This window comes from Lissotriton helveticus, chromosome 12 (assembly GCF_964261635.1).
Source record: "Lissotriton helveticus chromosome 12, aLisHel1.1, whole genome shotgun sequence".
In the NCBI taxonomy this organism is placed as follows: Eukaryota; Metazoa; Chordata; class Amphibia; order Caudata; family Salamandridae; genus Lissotriton; species Lissotriton helveticus.
Genome location: NC_136073.1, coordinates 557344313 through 557361964, shown reverse-complemented (window position 1 = coordinate 557361964; position 17652 = coordinate 557344313). Strand labels below are relative to the sequence as shown.

Sequence of the window (17652 nt, the reverse complement as noted above, 5' to 3'; positions counted from 1 at the left end):
TGTTTACCTTCACATTTTAAATCTTTCAAGTGCCTGAGAATGTTGCCTTCTAAGACACAAAGTAATCACCTTTTGACAAGCACAAAGGTTAAACAGATTGAACAATGAGCAGAGCGATTTCCTACTTTCTTTAACACAGATGTCTTATGTTGTAAAGATTTTTATGTAACACTTCCCAACCATGTGCTAATATGATTCGATTACGAATGTAGAACAAGGAAAAGGAAGAATAAAAATGAACTACAGTTGTCATGGGAAAGAAGAGGCAAATGAGGCAGAAGCTAGGAAGCTAGCAAGAGATTGGGTACAATCTCAGGGACCTAGATCTAAAATTGGTCCACCTAGCCGATGCTAAGAACTTGTCTGACAGGAATGGTTTGTGCAGGTCTCTTGGTGGTTCACACAGGTGTTAAACATCACACATGGTTGTGAAACTGGATCTGTAGGATTCACTACAAATTTGGTGGAGCCTAAAAGTAACAATGATAACCTTCCAGAAACCGAATCACTAATGCCCATTCAAGATGCTACGGTCAACATTGGGGTATCACTGTCAATAGTGTAGAAGTGATAAGTCCAACCAAATAAGCAGATACATGTGACAGATGTCAATCAATTTTACAGTGTTAGCAGCAGCTGGAAGGGTTTCTGTTTCACATCAGCACAATACTTGTATGATAAATGTGTCAAAGTGAAGAAGGCTCTGATAGTCAAAATACTTTTGAAATTGTGTGCAACAAAAAGTTTAATTAGATTTTCAAGTCAATAAAAGTGAGATAGGCGCTTTTAGTGGGGACAATGGCTCAGTCTAATCACCCTTTGAAAAGAGAAAAGTTTATGAATGGCAGCAGAGGCTTGAGAAAAGTTTGGGGAAATGTTTGATGAGCTGAGGTAAGGTGGTATCATCTCGGTAAAATCAATGTTTTATGTTAGACAACAATTAGAAGGTGTCAGACAGAGAGCTCTCCATGAAGGATGGTCATTTCAGAATGGAGCAGGAAGGTAGAGAGAAGTGGACTGAATGCCTGAAGGCAGTCTTGATCCACATTTATCAATTTTGGAAGGTGAATGAGTTTTGAGGCAGTTTCTCTAGCAGACCACTCTGTCTATGTAGACATCAACAATCATTTTATCTTGAAGGAGGATGGATATAGCCTTTAACATTTTTCCTCTTGAGAACAGAATAGAGTGAAGATGTCCTTTTTTCAACACGGATTTCTGATGTGACAAATGGTGGTTCCTTTACCTCTCGGATTTATTGGGTATCAGGGTGTAGACAGGAATGGCACTATATTGTTGGCATGAAGGGAACAAGATTAGCAGTGATGTGCAAGAGAAGTGAAAAAGTAGCGTGCAAGAGCTGCCATGATTAAACATTCGAAAGCAGCAATGGTTAAAATAGGTAAACCAATTTGGTAAATCTGAAAAGTTGAAACAGTTCTGAACTTCACAAAGTTCTTCATGACCATCTAGGTCTCCATCTATTTGAACATTAGAGGAGTGTGGGGTTGTCCTTGATGCTTTTCCTTTGTAACTGTTTAGGTCTGGCTCATGAGATAGCTTTAGCTGCCTCGCCATTGTTTTTCCAAAGCATTCATGCATGATAGACATACATAGTGGGGCTTTTGGACTTCATCTGTTAACATGTTAAATTGTTGTTCACATTTTGCTTAACTCACCACAGCATGGGGCAATGGGTCAGCCCGTTTTACAGATTGGCCCCCTTCACTTTGAGTGACTGCACAAAGTGTGTATACAATATTCATTTCCTTCTAAAAAAAAGTTCCCATATTTTACGAGACAAAGATGGTTAAGAATTTGCTTTTATTTATTTTGTTATCTAACCATTGCATTAGCTTGTCTCAGCCAGTCCATTTGGATTTGCCAATACTTGTTTATATTTAATTTTCAAGGACGGAGAAGAGATTCTGAGTTTTTAATATAATTCATGAAAGTATTTTGATTTAACGAATAGGGGTTCATTAGTTTTGCGTTTTTCATGAAACGAGACAGCAAATTTATTTTAAGTCAGATTATCAACATGGGGCACCAAGATACGAAACCCAGCAAAGAATCAACACCTTCTCCGATTCTTCAGACCCTGAGTCGGAAGAAGAAGGGGGGATGGGATTCCACAATGATATGCCTTTTGACCCAAGAAATAACCACAGAGGCAACCGTCGATCTTTTTTAGGGAACAGAGGGGGGAGAGGGGGACGGAGAAGAGTGAGATTCCAAAATCCACAGAGAGGGAACTATCAGAATCACCAGTATGCCCAGGAACCTCAACAGTACCTGGAAACCAGAAGCAAGCAATACTGGAGGAACGGGATGTAATCCCGATATTTAACCTCTCTTCTCATAATCTAGCACCCTCCGACCTCTCTCTTCTATCAAAAGGATTATCCTTTGTCCCCCACACTCAGGTGAATATCTTTGAGTTGTATAGGGATATTCATGCATTTTTCAGAAAAATTAGGTTAAAAAGATACTTTGCAGAGAATGACCCTTTAACATTGGATAATATATCCCCTAATATAGTTGCCCTACCATCCACCTTCACACCAACCTTAGATCAGGTAGGCCCAGAGATCGCTATCTTTGAGAAAGCAGTTTTAAGTAAATTAGATCAAACTTTAAAGTTTATCCCTAAACCAATTTATAACATCTCAAAAGACGAACATGACTCAATAGAAAAATTTAAAACAAACAAAACAGTCACTGTGAAGAGTAGCGACAAAGGTGGAGGAATAGTTTTAATAGACACCTTAAAATATGAAAGCAAAATGTTGGAGATGCTTAATGACCCGACATTTTATAAGAAAATTAAGCTGAACCCCATAAATAAGATAGTGAAATCTATTAACAAGATAACAACTAAAGCCTTAGGAACGGGAATTATAAATAAAAAGGAATTTGAATATCTAAATAAATCTGAAGGAAAAATGTCGTGCATTTATGGACTACCTAAGGTCCACAAGAACCAAGAAGATCCTCCATATCGTCCAATAGTATCAACAATAGGAACGCCTTTGGAGGCCGTCTCGAAATATCTAGACAACATTTTGCGTCCATATATCCCGCTATCGCCCTCCTACATTAAGGATACAGGTGACATTATAAAAAAAGTGGAGAATCTCCAATTTAATCCTCAGAAAGATATTTTAGTGACTCTTGACATCGAGTCACTATATAGTAATATACCACAGATTGGAGCAATAGAGACAACGCTATGGTTCATTGAGGAATATCAAATTCCTTGTTGTAGCAATTTTATTAGGGAATGCCTTACTCTTGTACTTACAGAAAACTGTTTTGAATTTGGTGAACAATTGTTCCTACAAACGAAGGGAGTCAGCATGGGAGCCTCGATGGCTCCATCCATAGCTAACATCTACATGATCGCCTTCGAAACAAAAAATATTTTTAATGAAATGGCCCCTTTCTTTGAGTCTGTTTCCCATTGGTACCGCTACATAGATGACATTTTCTTTGTGTGGACCAATGGGGAACAGACTCTGAGGGAATTCCTCCTTTGGCTGAACGAGGCAGATGTAAACTTAAAATTCACTGCACATACTAACAAAGACAGGGTAGAGTTCCTGGACATTTTTATCAAAAATGGTGATGGCAGATTGCAGGTTGATTTATTTACCAAACCCACTGCCAGGAATACAATGCTGCACTTCAAAAGTTTCCACCCGAAGTGCCAAAAGGATAGTATTCCGTTTTCCCAATTTCTGAGAGTACGACGTAATTGTACAGAATTAAGAGACTATGATTTACAATCTGAGAACATGAAAATCAAATTCTTACAAAGAGGCTACCCACGCCGCCTAATACGAGAGGCCTACAAAAGAGCTAGATTCTACGACAGGGATGCACTCCTAAACTCAAATCGAACTAAAAATGCCCCGTCCTTGGTTTGTATAACGAAACACTCAACCATAGATGGAAGCATTAGGCAGATTATAAATTCCAATTGGCATTTATTGAACTTGAATAACACCCAACAAAAAATACCCAAACCCATGTATGCGCATAGGCGCAACAAGAATTTAAAAGACCAAATTGTTCGATCCAGATTTAGCAAAACTGCGGAAAATCCACCATTTGTACAAAGGTCTTTCCAGAATAACAACCCAGTAAAAGGCACATCAAGTTGTGGCTCTTGTAAATCCTGCAATAACATTCTTCTCGGTGAAACAATGACCCTAAATAATGTAGAAATAAAAGCAAAAGATTTATGGACATGCAACACACAGAATGTGGTGTATCTCATCACATGTCCATGCCACTTAGGATACGTTGGCGAGACAGGAAAGGCCATAAAAACAAGGCTGACCGAGCATCGGTCAGCAATAAAAACTAAAAAATTGTCTGCGCCTTTAGTCAGCCACTTTATGGACTTCGGACATTCTTCCGAAGAAATGAAGTGGCGCATTCTGGAGAAAATAAAACTGCCAAATAACACAGGAGGGGAACAAATCAGGAAAAAGCGAGAACTTTATTGGATCTTTACTCTTGACACATATAAACAAGGCCTGAATTCGGAATGCCCGTGGTCAAATGCGATAATATAATGAAATCAATAGACCATAGGGATATGGAACAATATCTCAAATAAATTGTAAAGTTACCATTTACTCTGAACTAGAGGGAACTCGAATTCAATGTAGAGGTCGCTTTCACCTATTTTTACTAATTAAGCAACCTTTAAATATCTAAACTTCTGTCTATGATAAAATAAAGATTCCTAGTTTATAACAAATAAATCACATAGTGACACATAAGAGCAAAAGGAAACAAATCGGTGAATGAAAAGAATCGGTTGCTTTCCCTTTGTCTATGTTTGAAATGAGTCCCAAAGAAAAAAACGGTAGTTACAGCTTTAAACATGGGAGGAGCCCTAGTTCAATGAGATAAACAGGTTAGAGTATAAATACCAATAAAACTACGGCTTGTGAATCCTTTGAATTCCTGCCGTTACAAGCCGCCCGCCGATTGGACCATCCCCATAGGGAGAAAGAGCGCGAGTAAGGTGAGTGAGATAAGAAATGTTTCCCCTCGCCCATAATGGCTTTAATCTATAGCAATAAGATAAACCCACAAACTAATATAAGTTTAATTTTGAACGTTTTAGGTACTCTGCTTAAAGTATAGAGTCCGTCCACGAGTAAGCGCACATCATCATACTTAATTGGTCCCCGCAGCGAAAGGGTATCGGACGAGGAAACCCGCCTTTTATGCAACGCTATTGTCAACAGCGGGAATCCCTGACGGCCCGCGTAAAGGAAACAAGATTCCTTTAAGGTATAAATACATGCCATTTTTTCTGACCCGAGGAGATTTTATTAAAGGCGGGTTGCAATAATACTTTTCCTAAAACATTTAAATATGTGCGGCACTTCACCTCTTTTAGAGAATTGCCGCTCCGCGCTGGAAGCTTGAATCGTTTAAAGAAGGGAAAGAACGAGGAAACCCGTCTTCTATGCAGCGCTATCCCTAACAGCGGGAACCACTAACGGTCCGCATGTAAGGAACAAGAGCCTCTTAAGGTATGAAGATAGGCCGTGTTTACTTACCTAAGTAGACTTTGTTAAAAGAGGGCCACAAAAATAGCTGTTCTAATATGCAAACATGTGCGGTTTCTCACTCTCTTTAAATAGTTACCGCTCTACGCTGAAAGCTCGAATTCCCTGAAAACGTGACGGATTTGGGCTGTAAATGACATAGCGACTGCGAGAGGGATTTTTAATTACACTTTCAATGCTTCTTTTTTACTAATAAGGTGAGAAAAGATACGATTGTTAGCTGAGCTTTGCACCACTAGAAAACCTCTATTACCTATTATGACGACCAATTGGTTTTATTTATAGTTTGGAGGGAACTCGTTTTTATGAAGACAACCACAGTGTGGTAGAAATACAGCCTGATTGAGATGGGAGCAGTGTACCATTAAAATGAAGGTAGACTATATACCCCCCAAAAAAAAGACTATGTGGATGAGCACATGTTGCTCTCTAGCACGCCCTATACATAAAATACCAAATGGAAGGGCGTTTAAGAAATATGGAATTATCTTTCTTGCAGGTTACACATGCCGAATCTTAGGAAATGAAAATAACGGTGCCTCAATCAGTCTGGTTTTTAATGAAGGTTTTGGCTGGTAAATCTTGAAGAGAGATCGCAGTCAGGTAAAGTTATATGATACCTATCATCTAATTGAAAGAAAAGAGGTACTCACTACTGAGTATTTCAGATATAAAGAGATACTGTTGTAGATAGGTATGCAGTACCAGATGCATGAGCTTATAGAAACTAGGATACCAGTTTTTAGGTATGGTTCAAATTAATACTAAAACCCTCACAAGAAATAAACGATTAATCCTAGTTGTCACCCTTTTTCTGTTGGTTTCCTTTACTTATCTTTTCTTTCCTAAACTTTAATCGTGGTTCTATTTGCTACCTGAGATAGAAGGTGAAATATTAAAAAATTACTGTCATCAAATCAAAATGTGAATCAGCTCTCCAATGAATATTAACAACAGAATAATTGTAAATATTAGACAAAACAATTGATATCATGTAAATTGCAACTGTCTAAGCCTCTTCTCCCAACGTTACCTTTAATGTATGAATTTATATCAAGTGCACTGTACTATGCTATGTATTAAAAAGTACTCAAAGTTAAACAATGAATACAATCGATATTCCCATGTTGAACTAAAATGAACCAGATATCACAAAATGAAATGGATAATGACTTTTTGGTTCACTGCCATCGATCATCAATTTCAATGTTCTAATATGAAACTGTAAACCATGACATTGAATTTTCAAACAAATATACAAGAACTAATAATACTCTGTTCTTTATAGACATATTGGCTGAACGTATAACTGTCCTGAGGAAGACACCACGACGTGTCGAAACGCGTTGACTCAAACTCAACAGCCACAAAAAACTTTAGAAAGAATATGTATCAGTGTCTATCTTAATATGTTTTAAATTTATGTTTTCTTCCATTAGAAAACTCATCATTTTTGCATCGATAATCTATTATAAGTATATGTTTACATTGTATAAATTTATCTTTGTTTTTATTAAAAAATACTATTTTTGATATCATTATATTTGTTTGTGTTATGGTTTAAGTTTCTAACTTTTGGGAATACTTCAGTCGAATACATAGCTGGTTTTTGTTTAACTGATAGCCTGGGTGTTTACCTTCACATTTTAAATCTTTCAAGTGCCTGAGAATGTTGCCTTCTAAGACACAAAGTAATCACCTTTTGACAAGCACAAAGGTTAAACAGATTGAACAATGAGCAGAGCGATTTCCTACTTTCTTTAACACAGATGTCTTATGTTGTAAAGATTTTTATGTAACACTTCCCAACCATGTGCTAATATGATTCGATTACGAATGTAGAACAAGGAAAAGGAAGAATAAAAATGAACTACAGTTGTCATGGGAAAGAAGAGGCAAATGAGGCAGAAGCTAGGAAGCTAGCAAGAGATTGGGTACAATCTCAGGGACCTAGATCTAAAATTGGTCCACCTAGCCGATGCTAAGAACTTGTCTGACAGGAATGGTTTGTGCAGGTCTCTTGGTGGTTCACACAGGTGTTAAACATCACACATGGTTGTGAAACTGGATCTGTAGGATTCACTACAAATTTGGTGGAGCCTAAAAGTAACAATGATAACCTTCCAGAAACCGAATCACTAATGCCCATTCAAGATGCTACGGTCAACATTGGGGTATCACTGTCAATAGTGTAGAAGTGATAAGTCCAACCAAATAAGCAGATACATGTGACAGATGTCAATCAATTTTACAGTGTTAGCAGCAGCTGGAAGGGTTTCTGTTTCACATCAGCACAATACTTGTATGATAAATGTGTCAAAGTGAAGAAGGCTCTGATAGTCAAAATACTTTTGAAATTGTGTGCAACAAAAAGTTTAATTAGATTTTCAAGTCAATAAAAGTGAGATAGGCGCTTTTAGTGGGGACAATGGCTCAGTCTAATCACCCTTTGAAAAGAGAAAAGTTTATGAATGGCAGCAGAGGCTTGAGAAAAGTTTGGGGAAATGTTTGATGAGCTGAGGTAAGGTGGTATCATCTCGGTAAAATCAATGTTTTATGTTAGACAACAATTAGAAGGTGTCAGACAGAGAGCTCTCCATGAAGGATGGTCATTTCAGAATGGAGCAGGAAGGTAGAGAGAAGTGGACTGAATGCCTGAAGGCAGTCTTGATCCACATTTATCAATTTTGGAAGGTGAATGAGTTTTGAGGCAGTTTCTCTAGCAGACCACTCTGTCTATGTAGACATCAACAATCATTTTATCTTGAAGGAGGATGGATATAGCCTTTAACATTTTTCCTCTTGAGAACAGAATAGAGTGAAGATGTCCTTTTTTCAACACGGATTTCTGATGTGACAAATGGTGGTTCCTTTACCTCTCTGATTTATTGGGTATCAGGGTGTAGACAGGAATGGCACTATATTGTTGGCATGAAGGGAACAAGATTAGCAGTGATGTGCAAGAGAAGTGAAAAAGTAGCGTGCAAGAGCTGCCATGATTAAACATTCGAAAGCAGCAATGGTTAAAATAGGTAAACCAATTTGGTAAATCTGAAAAGTTGAAACAGTTCTGAACTTCACAAAGTTCTTCATGACCATCTAGGTCTCCATCTATTTGAACATTAGAGGAGTGTGGGGTTGTCCTTGATGCTTTTCCTTTGTAACTGTTTAGGTCTGGCTCATGAGATAGCTTTAGCTGCCTCGCCATTGTTTTTCCAAAGCATTCATGCATGATAGACATACATAGTGGGGCTTTTGGACTTCATCTGTTAACATGTTAAATTGTTGTTCACATTTTGCTTAACTCACCACAGCATGGGGCAATGGGTCAGCCCGTTTTACAGATTGGCCCCCTTCACTTTGAGTGACTGCACAAAGTGTGTATACAATATTCATTTCCTTCTAAAAAAAAGTTCCCATATTTTACGAGACAAAGATGGTTAAGAATTTGCTTTTATTTATTTTGTTATCTAACCATTGCATTAGCTTGTCTCAGCCAGTCCATTTGGATTTGCCAATACTTGTTTATATTTAATTTTCAAGGACGGAGAAGAGATTCTGAGTTTTTAATATAATTCATGAAAGTATTTTGATTTAACGAATAGGGGTTCATTAGTTTTGCGTTTTTCATGAAACGAGACAGCAAATGAAAGTAAATTTATGTTTTCGGGATGAAAGGGAGAAAGACATCCAGTAATTCGATATGAATCGCCCCTATACTTGAACATGAGTGTGTTGATGTGAGAGATATTCGGTAAGATAGGATGGATGATGATGTTGTCCCTTTAAGGTCAAAATAAGAAATGTATTTAGGGCTACAGGGAACTATGATTTTTGGTGTTATGATGGTAGGGAAGCGAAGGCTACTGTTAGGAGAAGGCAATGAGGTGGTGGTCTAATTATCTAAAAATGACAGAATTTAAACAGGATTGGAGACTGAAGAAAGTGTAAGTAATGTAACTACAGGAAGGCAGGATGGGGCTCAACAGGAGGGTCAGATAACAGGGTAAGTTAGATTTCAGGTAGAGTGAGGCAATCTGTGGTGTGCTAGCGTGTATGGTTGGAAATTGCAATGTGGTTAAAGATTGCTGAGAAACGGTTATGGGGAAATATGGGTAAATAATTTAAATCAGTGTTACAGCCTTAAAGTCAAAGTCTCATACATCACAGCCTCATTTCTGACTTGTCACTTCAGACATATGCCTACAGGTGGCAGGTTTGATCCCACAAAGCCTGCCCCCTACTCCAACCTTTGTGGCTGGACAGGCTTTACTTGTCACCTTAATGCCTCTGCTTGGCAACAATACCATAACATGTGTATTTGTAAAACGCACGATCCCCCACGGGTATCTTGGTGCTGAATAGCAGATGTTTATTGAAGAGGGTCAGTGAACATGGACAGAAATATTTTTCTTACCAAGCATGGAGCAGTAATGCCGGATGCCTGAAGAAGGGCTGCAATCAGGGGTAATTTCAGGTGAGGGCACCTCAGGTAGTTGGCCAGTTTATGTTTTATGAATACAACCGGTATTGCAGCACCCCTATATTAAAGACATTTGGATTGTGATCGATTTTTAATGCAAGGTATCGTCAGAGAGGCACAAATTTGCCTTAGAGAAAGGTTCAAGAGGGAATCGGAATTGCCAAAAATACGGCAAGGCTGAAACGTTGTAACACATATTGAAGTCTGCAAACTAGATGGATCTGAAGGCGTTTGTTTGACAGCAACAGTCTATTTTTTCATTTGGAAGCACTGTAGTCAACAGTTTTAGTTTTGAAGTTACAACCTGCATTCAGAAAATTGTAACCGGAAACCAAGATTTGTTATTTTTGATCAGTTTATCAGTATTGGTTAACTTTTGGAAAATAGAACACCAGATCAATGTTTCTGGAAGGGTAACCAGGGCTCCAGTCGGGGTACCACGCGGGTGGACGGCATCCCCCCCTTATTTTACCGGGGGACACACCGTCCCCCCTGCCAAACAGCTGGACTTCACTCTTTGGCCTCTCTGGGACGAGGAGCTCAGCACCTTCCGTGACATCACTTCCTGTCGTGACGTCACTTCCGGTGAAAGTGTCCCCCCACTTCTTTTTTTAGGACTTGTGCCCTGAGGGTAACATTGCAATCAAATCGACGACACAAATCTACTAGCATTGAACTTAGTTTTTAAAAATATAAACGGATAATATTCAGAAAACCATGGATCAACTCCGTGCTTAACATCTAATTCAGATTGTCTCAACTATGACTGTACGAGATCAAACCATACCAAAAATCATTTGGAATTCGGGATCCAAGCTTCCAAAATCTTTCACTGCAAGACCAGTGTATTGGCTATTTTAACTGTTTGAAACAGTGGTCAGGTACACCCCGTTTTGTAAAATTTCTGAATGTTTCTTAAGAGGAAAAATGGTTAGGGGACGATTCACAAAGGGCCTCCACACTTGTGGTGGAGGCCTAGAAGTCATGGCGGGGGCGCCGCACTCGTGGCGGGAGCTCCACAATGGGTAACTGCAGTACAGAGATCCCGCCACGAGTGCGGAGGCCCTTTGTGATAAGGGCTCTTAGAGTATTCAAGTCTTTTTCAGCAGATCGTATCTGAGGTTTTGTGCTTTCGGGCCAGATGGGGATGTTATCTCAATCAAATCTGAACAATGCACTTTATAAACTGTGGAGTGCTTCAGTAACCCACTTCATCAACCGACTAAGGGAAGGCTACTCAATGGTCACTGGAGGGGCAGAAGCCGGTCCCTTGTGGTGCTTTTATTTTAAAGAAGCAAAATGAGTCCTACTGGTGAACCCAGTCTTTGCAGTGGCAATCCCTGCGCTCCCGAGACATGCATTTCTTGGCATGCTGCAGTCAATCCTTATGTTAGCAATCCTGTTCTGCACTAGCAGTTTCTGTATTAGCATAGATTCAATATTAGTAATTATGAATTGTACTTTATTCTGTATAATTCAGGGTGCCAAAAACATAACTTCCTTCATTAAGGTGCTTCAGCATTTTCCTCTTCCATGAACACCTTACCCTTGATGTCTGGGACATAACCCATCTATTAGATGTCACAATACCTAAATCATGACCTTCTGCCCTAATATGCCCAACCCAATGCTCCTGTTGTTCCCGATAATTACCTTTATTTTTCCATCCTCCCCAAAAAAAAACTTACACCTCTCACCTAGGACCAAACTCCACCTATCTTTTCCCAGTACCTTACTACTTCCCCGATTCTAGGCCTTCACCTATAGATACCTCCAGGCAGCCTCTTTGCATCCGCAGATCTTACCTCAGCCCTTCCACTTGAATACATCCATCTGTGCTTATGGCACACTCTTCTTGAGTCAACCCAAGTTACCCTTGCAGCATTCCTTTGAACTTTCTTACCAGATCTATACCTTTGTACACCTGTAGCACCGCTCACGTAAAGAAGAGGTTAGTGAAATGACTACAGTAGCAACACACACCTGTTGCCTGTTGAGATGAGATCCACGTGATAATAAACGCCTCAAACGGGGTGTCAGTTTGTTTCCATGCCCCCCCCCCCAAGCATGTATGCTTCAAAATCTAAAATGGCTGCCTGCAAGAATCTGTTGATGTCAGATCCAGACCAGTTTCCTGTTAAAGGTCAGTAGTGACATCAGTGTTGGGCAAAGAGTATAAATCTGAAAAGATGCTTCTGGTGCAGCCATTCGGCATTTTATGTTTACTTTCAGCACAAAAATACAACTCCGTCGCCAAATACAGCCATTTGGATGTTTCTCTGCATGAGAAAACCTCACGATCACAGTAAATGATTTTCCTACCAATAACATGACTCTCCTTGTCCCAGCTGAACATAAACAAACTGCCTTCACAAAGCCTTTCATGATGTTTGTGGGTCAGTCCTAAATCTTTAAGAGTGTTTCAACACCCTTAACGAAATCTGAATTGTTATTATTAGAAACGCATTAGAAATGCAAAATGCAATGAAAAGGCAACATTAAAACATGGATGGATTAAAATTACCCACCTGCGCCAGAATAGCATGCTGGAGCCCAAAATCGCTGCCAAGCCTCCCTTTGTGCTCTGGAGATTCGGAGGGATTTGCATTTCAAATGACAGTGCGCGGAAAGCTCTGCTATTGATCTGCGCCTGACAGGTGGCGAGCCACATGCTGCACGGGCTAAGGAAGGGGCGGGCGCCATCTGCAAGGAAACTGGGGCTCGCGGGGGCCGCGCGGCTGCAGCGAGCACACGGCGCGCGCCCATTTCCTTTTCTTCGCCATTCCTCTTTAGCGGCTAAATAAAGACATTCGTTGCACCTTTCTGAATATTTGAGTCCGTTTTCCTAAAGTTCTTATTAGAGAGCGCAGGCCATGAATGGTATTGCTTGACAGTCAAGCAGGAAATATAATATATTATAAATATATATATATATATATATATATATATATATATATATATATATATCATGTGACCAAGAGCCTGTGTGCTCGAAACGCGTCTTCTTTGTGCCCGAATAAAGAAATTCTGAAAAGTTACCCGGCTGGTGTGGCTTGTCATTCCTCCACGGTGCTGTGCAGGAGGTTCGGGAGAATATATATATATATATATATATATATATATATATATATATATAAATCAATGTGTCTCTTCCAGACTTTTGATCACGAGTGTTGCATTGCTTGACAGTCAATATATCATTCGATGTGTCTCTTCCAGACTTTTGAACACGAGTGTTTGACTTTAATGCAGACACAAGCCCATGTTCAGAACATAAACTCTAATTTATTCCCGCCTAAAATTAGAATTAGCTATTCCAAAAGACTGTAGTAAGGAAATTATGGTAAGAAGCCTTGTAGGGAAGGCTTGGTAGTCATCACAGGAAGTAATGAAAGGCAACATTTCACGAAACAAAGACATCCTTCAATGCAGACTACGGAGTATGAAAAACACAAAAGCAGCAGGCCTTTCCATTTATGCACCCAGGATCTAGAACATGGGTACTCGCAAACATTTGCCCAGGGGCCACAAAGTACGGTCTGTGGTGTGTCAGAGGGCCGCACTGATGCCAGCAGTTTGGCAGTAGGGGGTCTAGGTGGGCCAGGGATTGTGTAAGGAGGCCTAAAAAAATTAAATAAACGGGTAAGTATTTAGTTGCAGGCTAATAAATGCTTGCCCGTGTATTTATCAGGTTTGTCTGAATATTAGAGCTCAACAACTAAACTTCAGCTCGTGCCGATGTTCACCAGAGCGGGCCTCATGTGAAGGTCAAGAGGGCCGCAAGTGGCCCCCAAGCCGTACTTTGAGTGTCACTAATCTAGAACATGGGTACTTGCAAACAGCTATCCCGGGGCCACAAAGTATGGTCTGTGGTGTATCCAAGGGCCGCACCTTTATCAGCAGGGTGGCGGTAGGGTGGTCTGGGTGGGTCAGGGGTTGTGTAAGGAGGTCTAAAAAAAATGTTAAATAAACGTGCAAGCATTTATTTGCAGGTTACTAAATGCTTGCCTGTTTATTTAACATTTTTTTTCTGAATATTAGTGCTCAACAACTCAACAGTAGCTTGTGCTGCTGTTCACCAGGGGAGCCGCATAAAGGTCAAGAGGGCCACACGCGCCTCTTAGACCATACTTTGAGTATCACTGATCTAGAACAACATCCCCATATAATTCAGGACACCCCCAAACCTGCTCCAATTCAGGGAAGAGTTAAAAATGCCCCTCTTTAAAGAACACATCACAATGCATTTACTGTCCACAGCACAGCTTCCTCTGCTATTACTCGTTGACTTTATGCATGTACAGCACTCTATTGCCTTTGGACTAGGGTTCGCATTATAGAAATATCATATACATACATACAGCCAGATTTCATATCTGTATGCTCATACTATAATAATAACTTATGTTTATGTATCACATATTTTCACTCTGTTTAAACACTCAACAAACAGGTAATGTGACCAAATTTAATAACAACTGATTTTCAACACAAGGCCAGAATTTGTACTGCATCTGCAAAGGTTCGAACTCAGACGCTGAAGGTTACACCGGATGTCAATAGCAAGAACCTAACTGGCAGACCCACTTGCTAGCTAAGAATATAATTCTAATAAGCAAAGTTTATAGTTAGTTTGTGTGTTTGCCAAGGCACATGAGATATTTAGTAATGTTTTACAACCTGTGTACCTTCACTGTGCACATGAGGCAAAGCATGTGTGTTGTTTACTCTCTGACTGTATGCCTGGACATAAACTCCTTTTTTTTTTGGACAGTGCCTCCAGGCAATATTCCAAAGGATGCTCCTCAACTACTTGGAACTGAACATATCGCAAACAGGGAAACTGACTTGCAAAACTGCATCATGCATCACCCTACTTCCTTCTGGCCTTGGTTACTAGGACTTTCACCAAACATCCATCTATCTATCTATCCATCTATCCATCCATCCATCCTCCTATGTCTCATTCATGGACGATTGTAGTCAAATACCCGTCATAGCCATTACACATGCTTCCACCTCACTGTATAGTTGCAACTATATGAGCAGCTGCCAATATCAAAGTTGTCAATATCACATGCTTTGGGATAGCTATCACTGATCTATTGTAACACAGTAGCCATATACAAAACGGTACTCCATTAGGTCACTCTTCATTACACCATGCATAATGAGATCAACAAAGTCATCACCACATGTCTACAGTACCAGCCCAAACCTCACCCAAGATACCAAAACTCTCCTCACGTAGCCGAAACGACAAACCCTCATCCTTTCAACCAGGCACAATGGACGAAGTAGCATCTCTATCAGAAATAGTATCAAATGCATCTGCATCTCTTACCCCTCTTGAGGATGGACACAAGTTTACTGGGGCATCTTTCTAAGCCACAGATGTCACTTATATTTCCACATGTGCCACTTGCTCAACCAGCACTCTAACCATGCACAACAAACAGAATACTTTTCTGTTCAGCCTCCAAGAAGTGCATTAGTTCCTCGTCCACTGGATTAGGCACTATACATACCTTAAAATAAAATAGACTAAGCATATGATGCAAAGTGTGCAGTATTTATATTCAGTGTAACTGGCTGCTCTGTGCATATGAAACAAATAAGTTCTGAGCGCAAAGTCTGCCTGTGTGTCCCTGGATTGAATACAAGCAGTGTTTACAAGCTGGTTATGTGTTTGTTTACCTAAACACATGGTACAAGTAATACGTGCTTACTGGGTGTATGTTTGTGCATATGTGTTGTTCTGAATTTTAGCAGTTACAATTAGTGTAAGATGTACATTACTTGTGTGTGTCTACGCTAAGCATGATACAACTGGTGTAGAACTTACAAGTACAGTATATCTGTGTGTGTGCCTTCCTGCCAACAGTGCGTTGTTTACAGTCTGTTTAGTGCGGTACGTATAATACAAGCAGAGCAGCAATTACATTGCGTCTGTATGCCTAGTTGCACTAGGCTGATTAAACACATAGTGCAATGTGTATACATTACGTACACAGTGTTTCTGTGTACGTTGTTACAATCAGTACAGTAGGTTGAGTTCCAAAAGTCAGATAGGTCACTATTATGCTCCGTCACAGAATATTGTAGAGGTATTGCATTTGAGCAGATTTTTTCGATGTCATATGTAAACATACCTTAGGATTTCATAGGCTCTGGACTTGAAGGTAACTTTTAATGCTTCATGTCCTTTTGAAAATCCCCATGTTCAAAACCTGCAGATAGAACAAGATTTTAGGCACTCTTCTGAGGGCTGCACACTTGAAGAAAAGCACAACAGAAAATGTAATACATAATGTGAAACTCTGGGCTTTGCTAGCAGGAGCTAAGTTATCCTGAGGGTAGTCATGTGTTGAGGGATTTCCTTGGAACTGACGAAAGTGTGCCTCTCTTTCTGAAGTCCCAGATTGCAGCTCAAACTTCCCTTCTTCGTTACACTCATTGGTCAGAAAAGACCCTATTACATGTTTCATGTGCTTTCTCTTAACAGAGCTCATACCTGGAATCAAATAATAAAACACAAATGTGTAGTTCTTCCTTGGAGTTGACATTCACAACTGGGGACATTCGTGCCACCTACCGCTCACCTGAAACTCACAGTGGCCTCACAAGTCGCATGGGCGAATTTTGCGGATTTGCGGTACACGAAATCTTCCGAAATGGCAAAAAAATCCGCGAGTTTGCAGATAAATCCGCGAACTCGCGGATTTGCACAAATATATACTAGAGTACTTTCTACTGGCTAATCAGTAAGTGCTAGCTCCTTGGGTAAATGTATAGTACTTTTCCTACACTACAGCTGCATAAGGGCCAGAAGAGCTGTCTCCAGTGACCATGTGTGCCTGTGACTTTGCCACTGCGCCGAGAGGCGCCGGGGTCCCTTGAGTGAGCTGTCCATCATAGTGGGAAAAGGGTGGGAAGATGTTGAATACCGCCAGTGTGTGCGGGGCCAAACGGGCAGGGCTTCTATGCGAGTTCAAATGCCTCCTCTTTTTTAAAAGGCCAGAGAGCATCAGCTGAGGAGAAAGAAAGAACCCCCTGGTCACAGGAACTAAGGGGTTTGCACTCGAGAAAGTCATGGGTACATATCCCTCCATCAAGGATCTCAGCTAATTTATTTTCGATCATAGATATGGGAAGAAAGCACACCAGCCCAGCCTCGACCGAGCTCACTATTTTTTTTGGGCTAGTAAATGCATTACTGAATTTGAGCTTCAACTCGGGCATGACTTAGTTGTAACTATTCTCTGACCCTGCCTCGGGCACCCAGCTGTTTAGGGTCAGGACAGGGTCAGAGAATAGTTGCAAGTAAGCAACTTCAACTCTGGCAGCTTACCGGCGCCATTTTGAAAATGGTTACAAAGAAATTAGCTTCAACTTGGACACCTGCCTTAACTCTGTAAGTGCTTCCTGTGGAGATTTAATTTTGGTGACAGGAGCATCCTGCCAGAATGTTACAAACTGCAAAAAAAAAAAATCCGCCCGCGAGCGGGTTTGCGGATTTTTCGGCATTTCGCAAGATTCGCAGATCGCGAAATTGTCGAAAATCTGCAAATTCCG

At 40.2% G+C, this 17652-nt stretch overlaps 3 protein-coding genes across 8 annotated transcripts in view; 2 read left to right on the top strand and 1 right to left on the bottom strand.

The window, feature by feature from the left end:
• Positions 1-17652, top strand: part of LOC144798761 (uncharacterized) — a 1691129-nt gene that overhangs the window by 216789 nt on the left and 1456688 nt on the right. The window lies entirely within an intron of this gene.
• The window catches only part of SMPD3 (sphingomyelin phosphodiesterase 3), a 1033773-nt gene that overhangs the window by 686009 nt on the left and 330112 nt on the right, over positions 1-17652 (bottom strand). Inside the window, exon 3 of the mRNA XM_078669784.1 lies at positions 16230-16307. The gene's annotated coding sequence lies outside the window, so the exon portion shown is untranslated. The remainder of the gene's footprint in view (positions 1-16229; positions 16308-17652) is intronic.
• On the top strand, positions 1203-6995 carry LOC144798766 (uncharacterized). 6 transcript variants are annotated; one of them, XM_078669806.1, is made up of 4 exons: positions 1203-5791; positions 5880-5969; positions 6094-6197; positions 6883-6995. In XM_078669806.1, exon 1 carries the CDS (start codon positions 2787-2789, stop codon positions 4581-4583), a length of 1797 nt encoding a protein of 598 aa, XP_078525932.1. In that variant the 5' UTR covers positions 1203-2786; the 3' UTR covers positions 4584-5791; positions 5880-5969; positions 6094-6197; positions 6883-6995. The 6 variants fall into 6 exon arrangements, with proteins under 6 accessions (XP_078525932.1, XP_078525928.1, XP_078525930.1 ...); XM_078669802.1 differs by having other exon boundaries at positions 1203-5313; positions 5423-6197; XM_078669804.1 differs by having other exon boundaries at positions 1203-5558; positions 5670-6197.

Excerpts from the sequence above, each read along its gene's own strand:
- LOC144798766 (XM_078669802.1), top strand. The coding sequence starts at position 2,787 with ATGTTGGAGATGCTTAATGACCCGACATTTTATAAGAAAATTAAGCTG.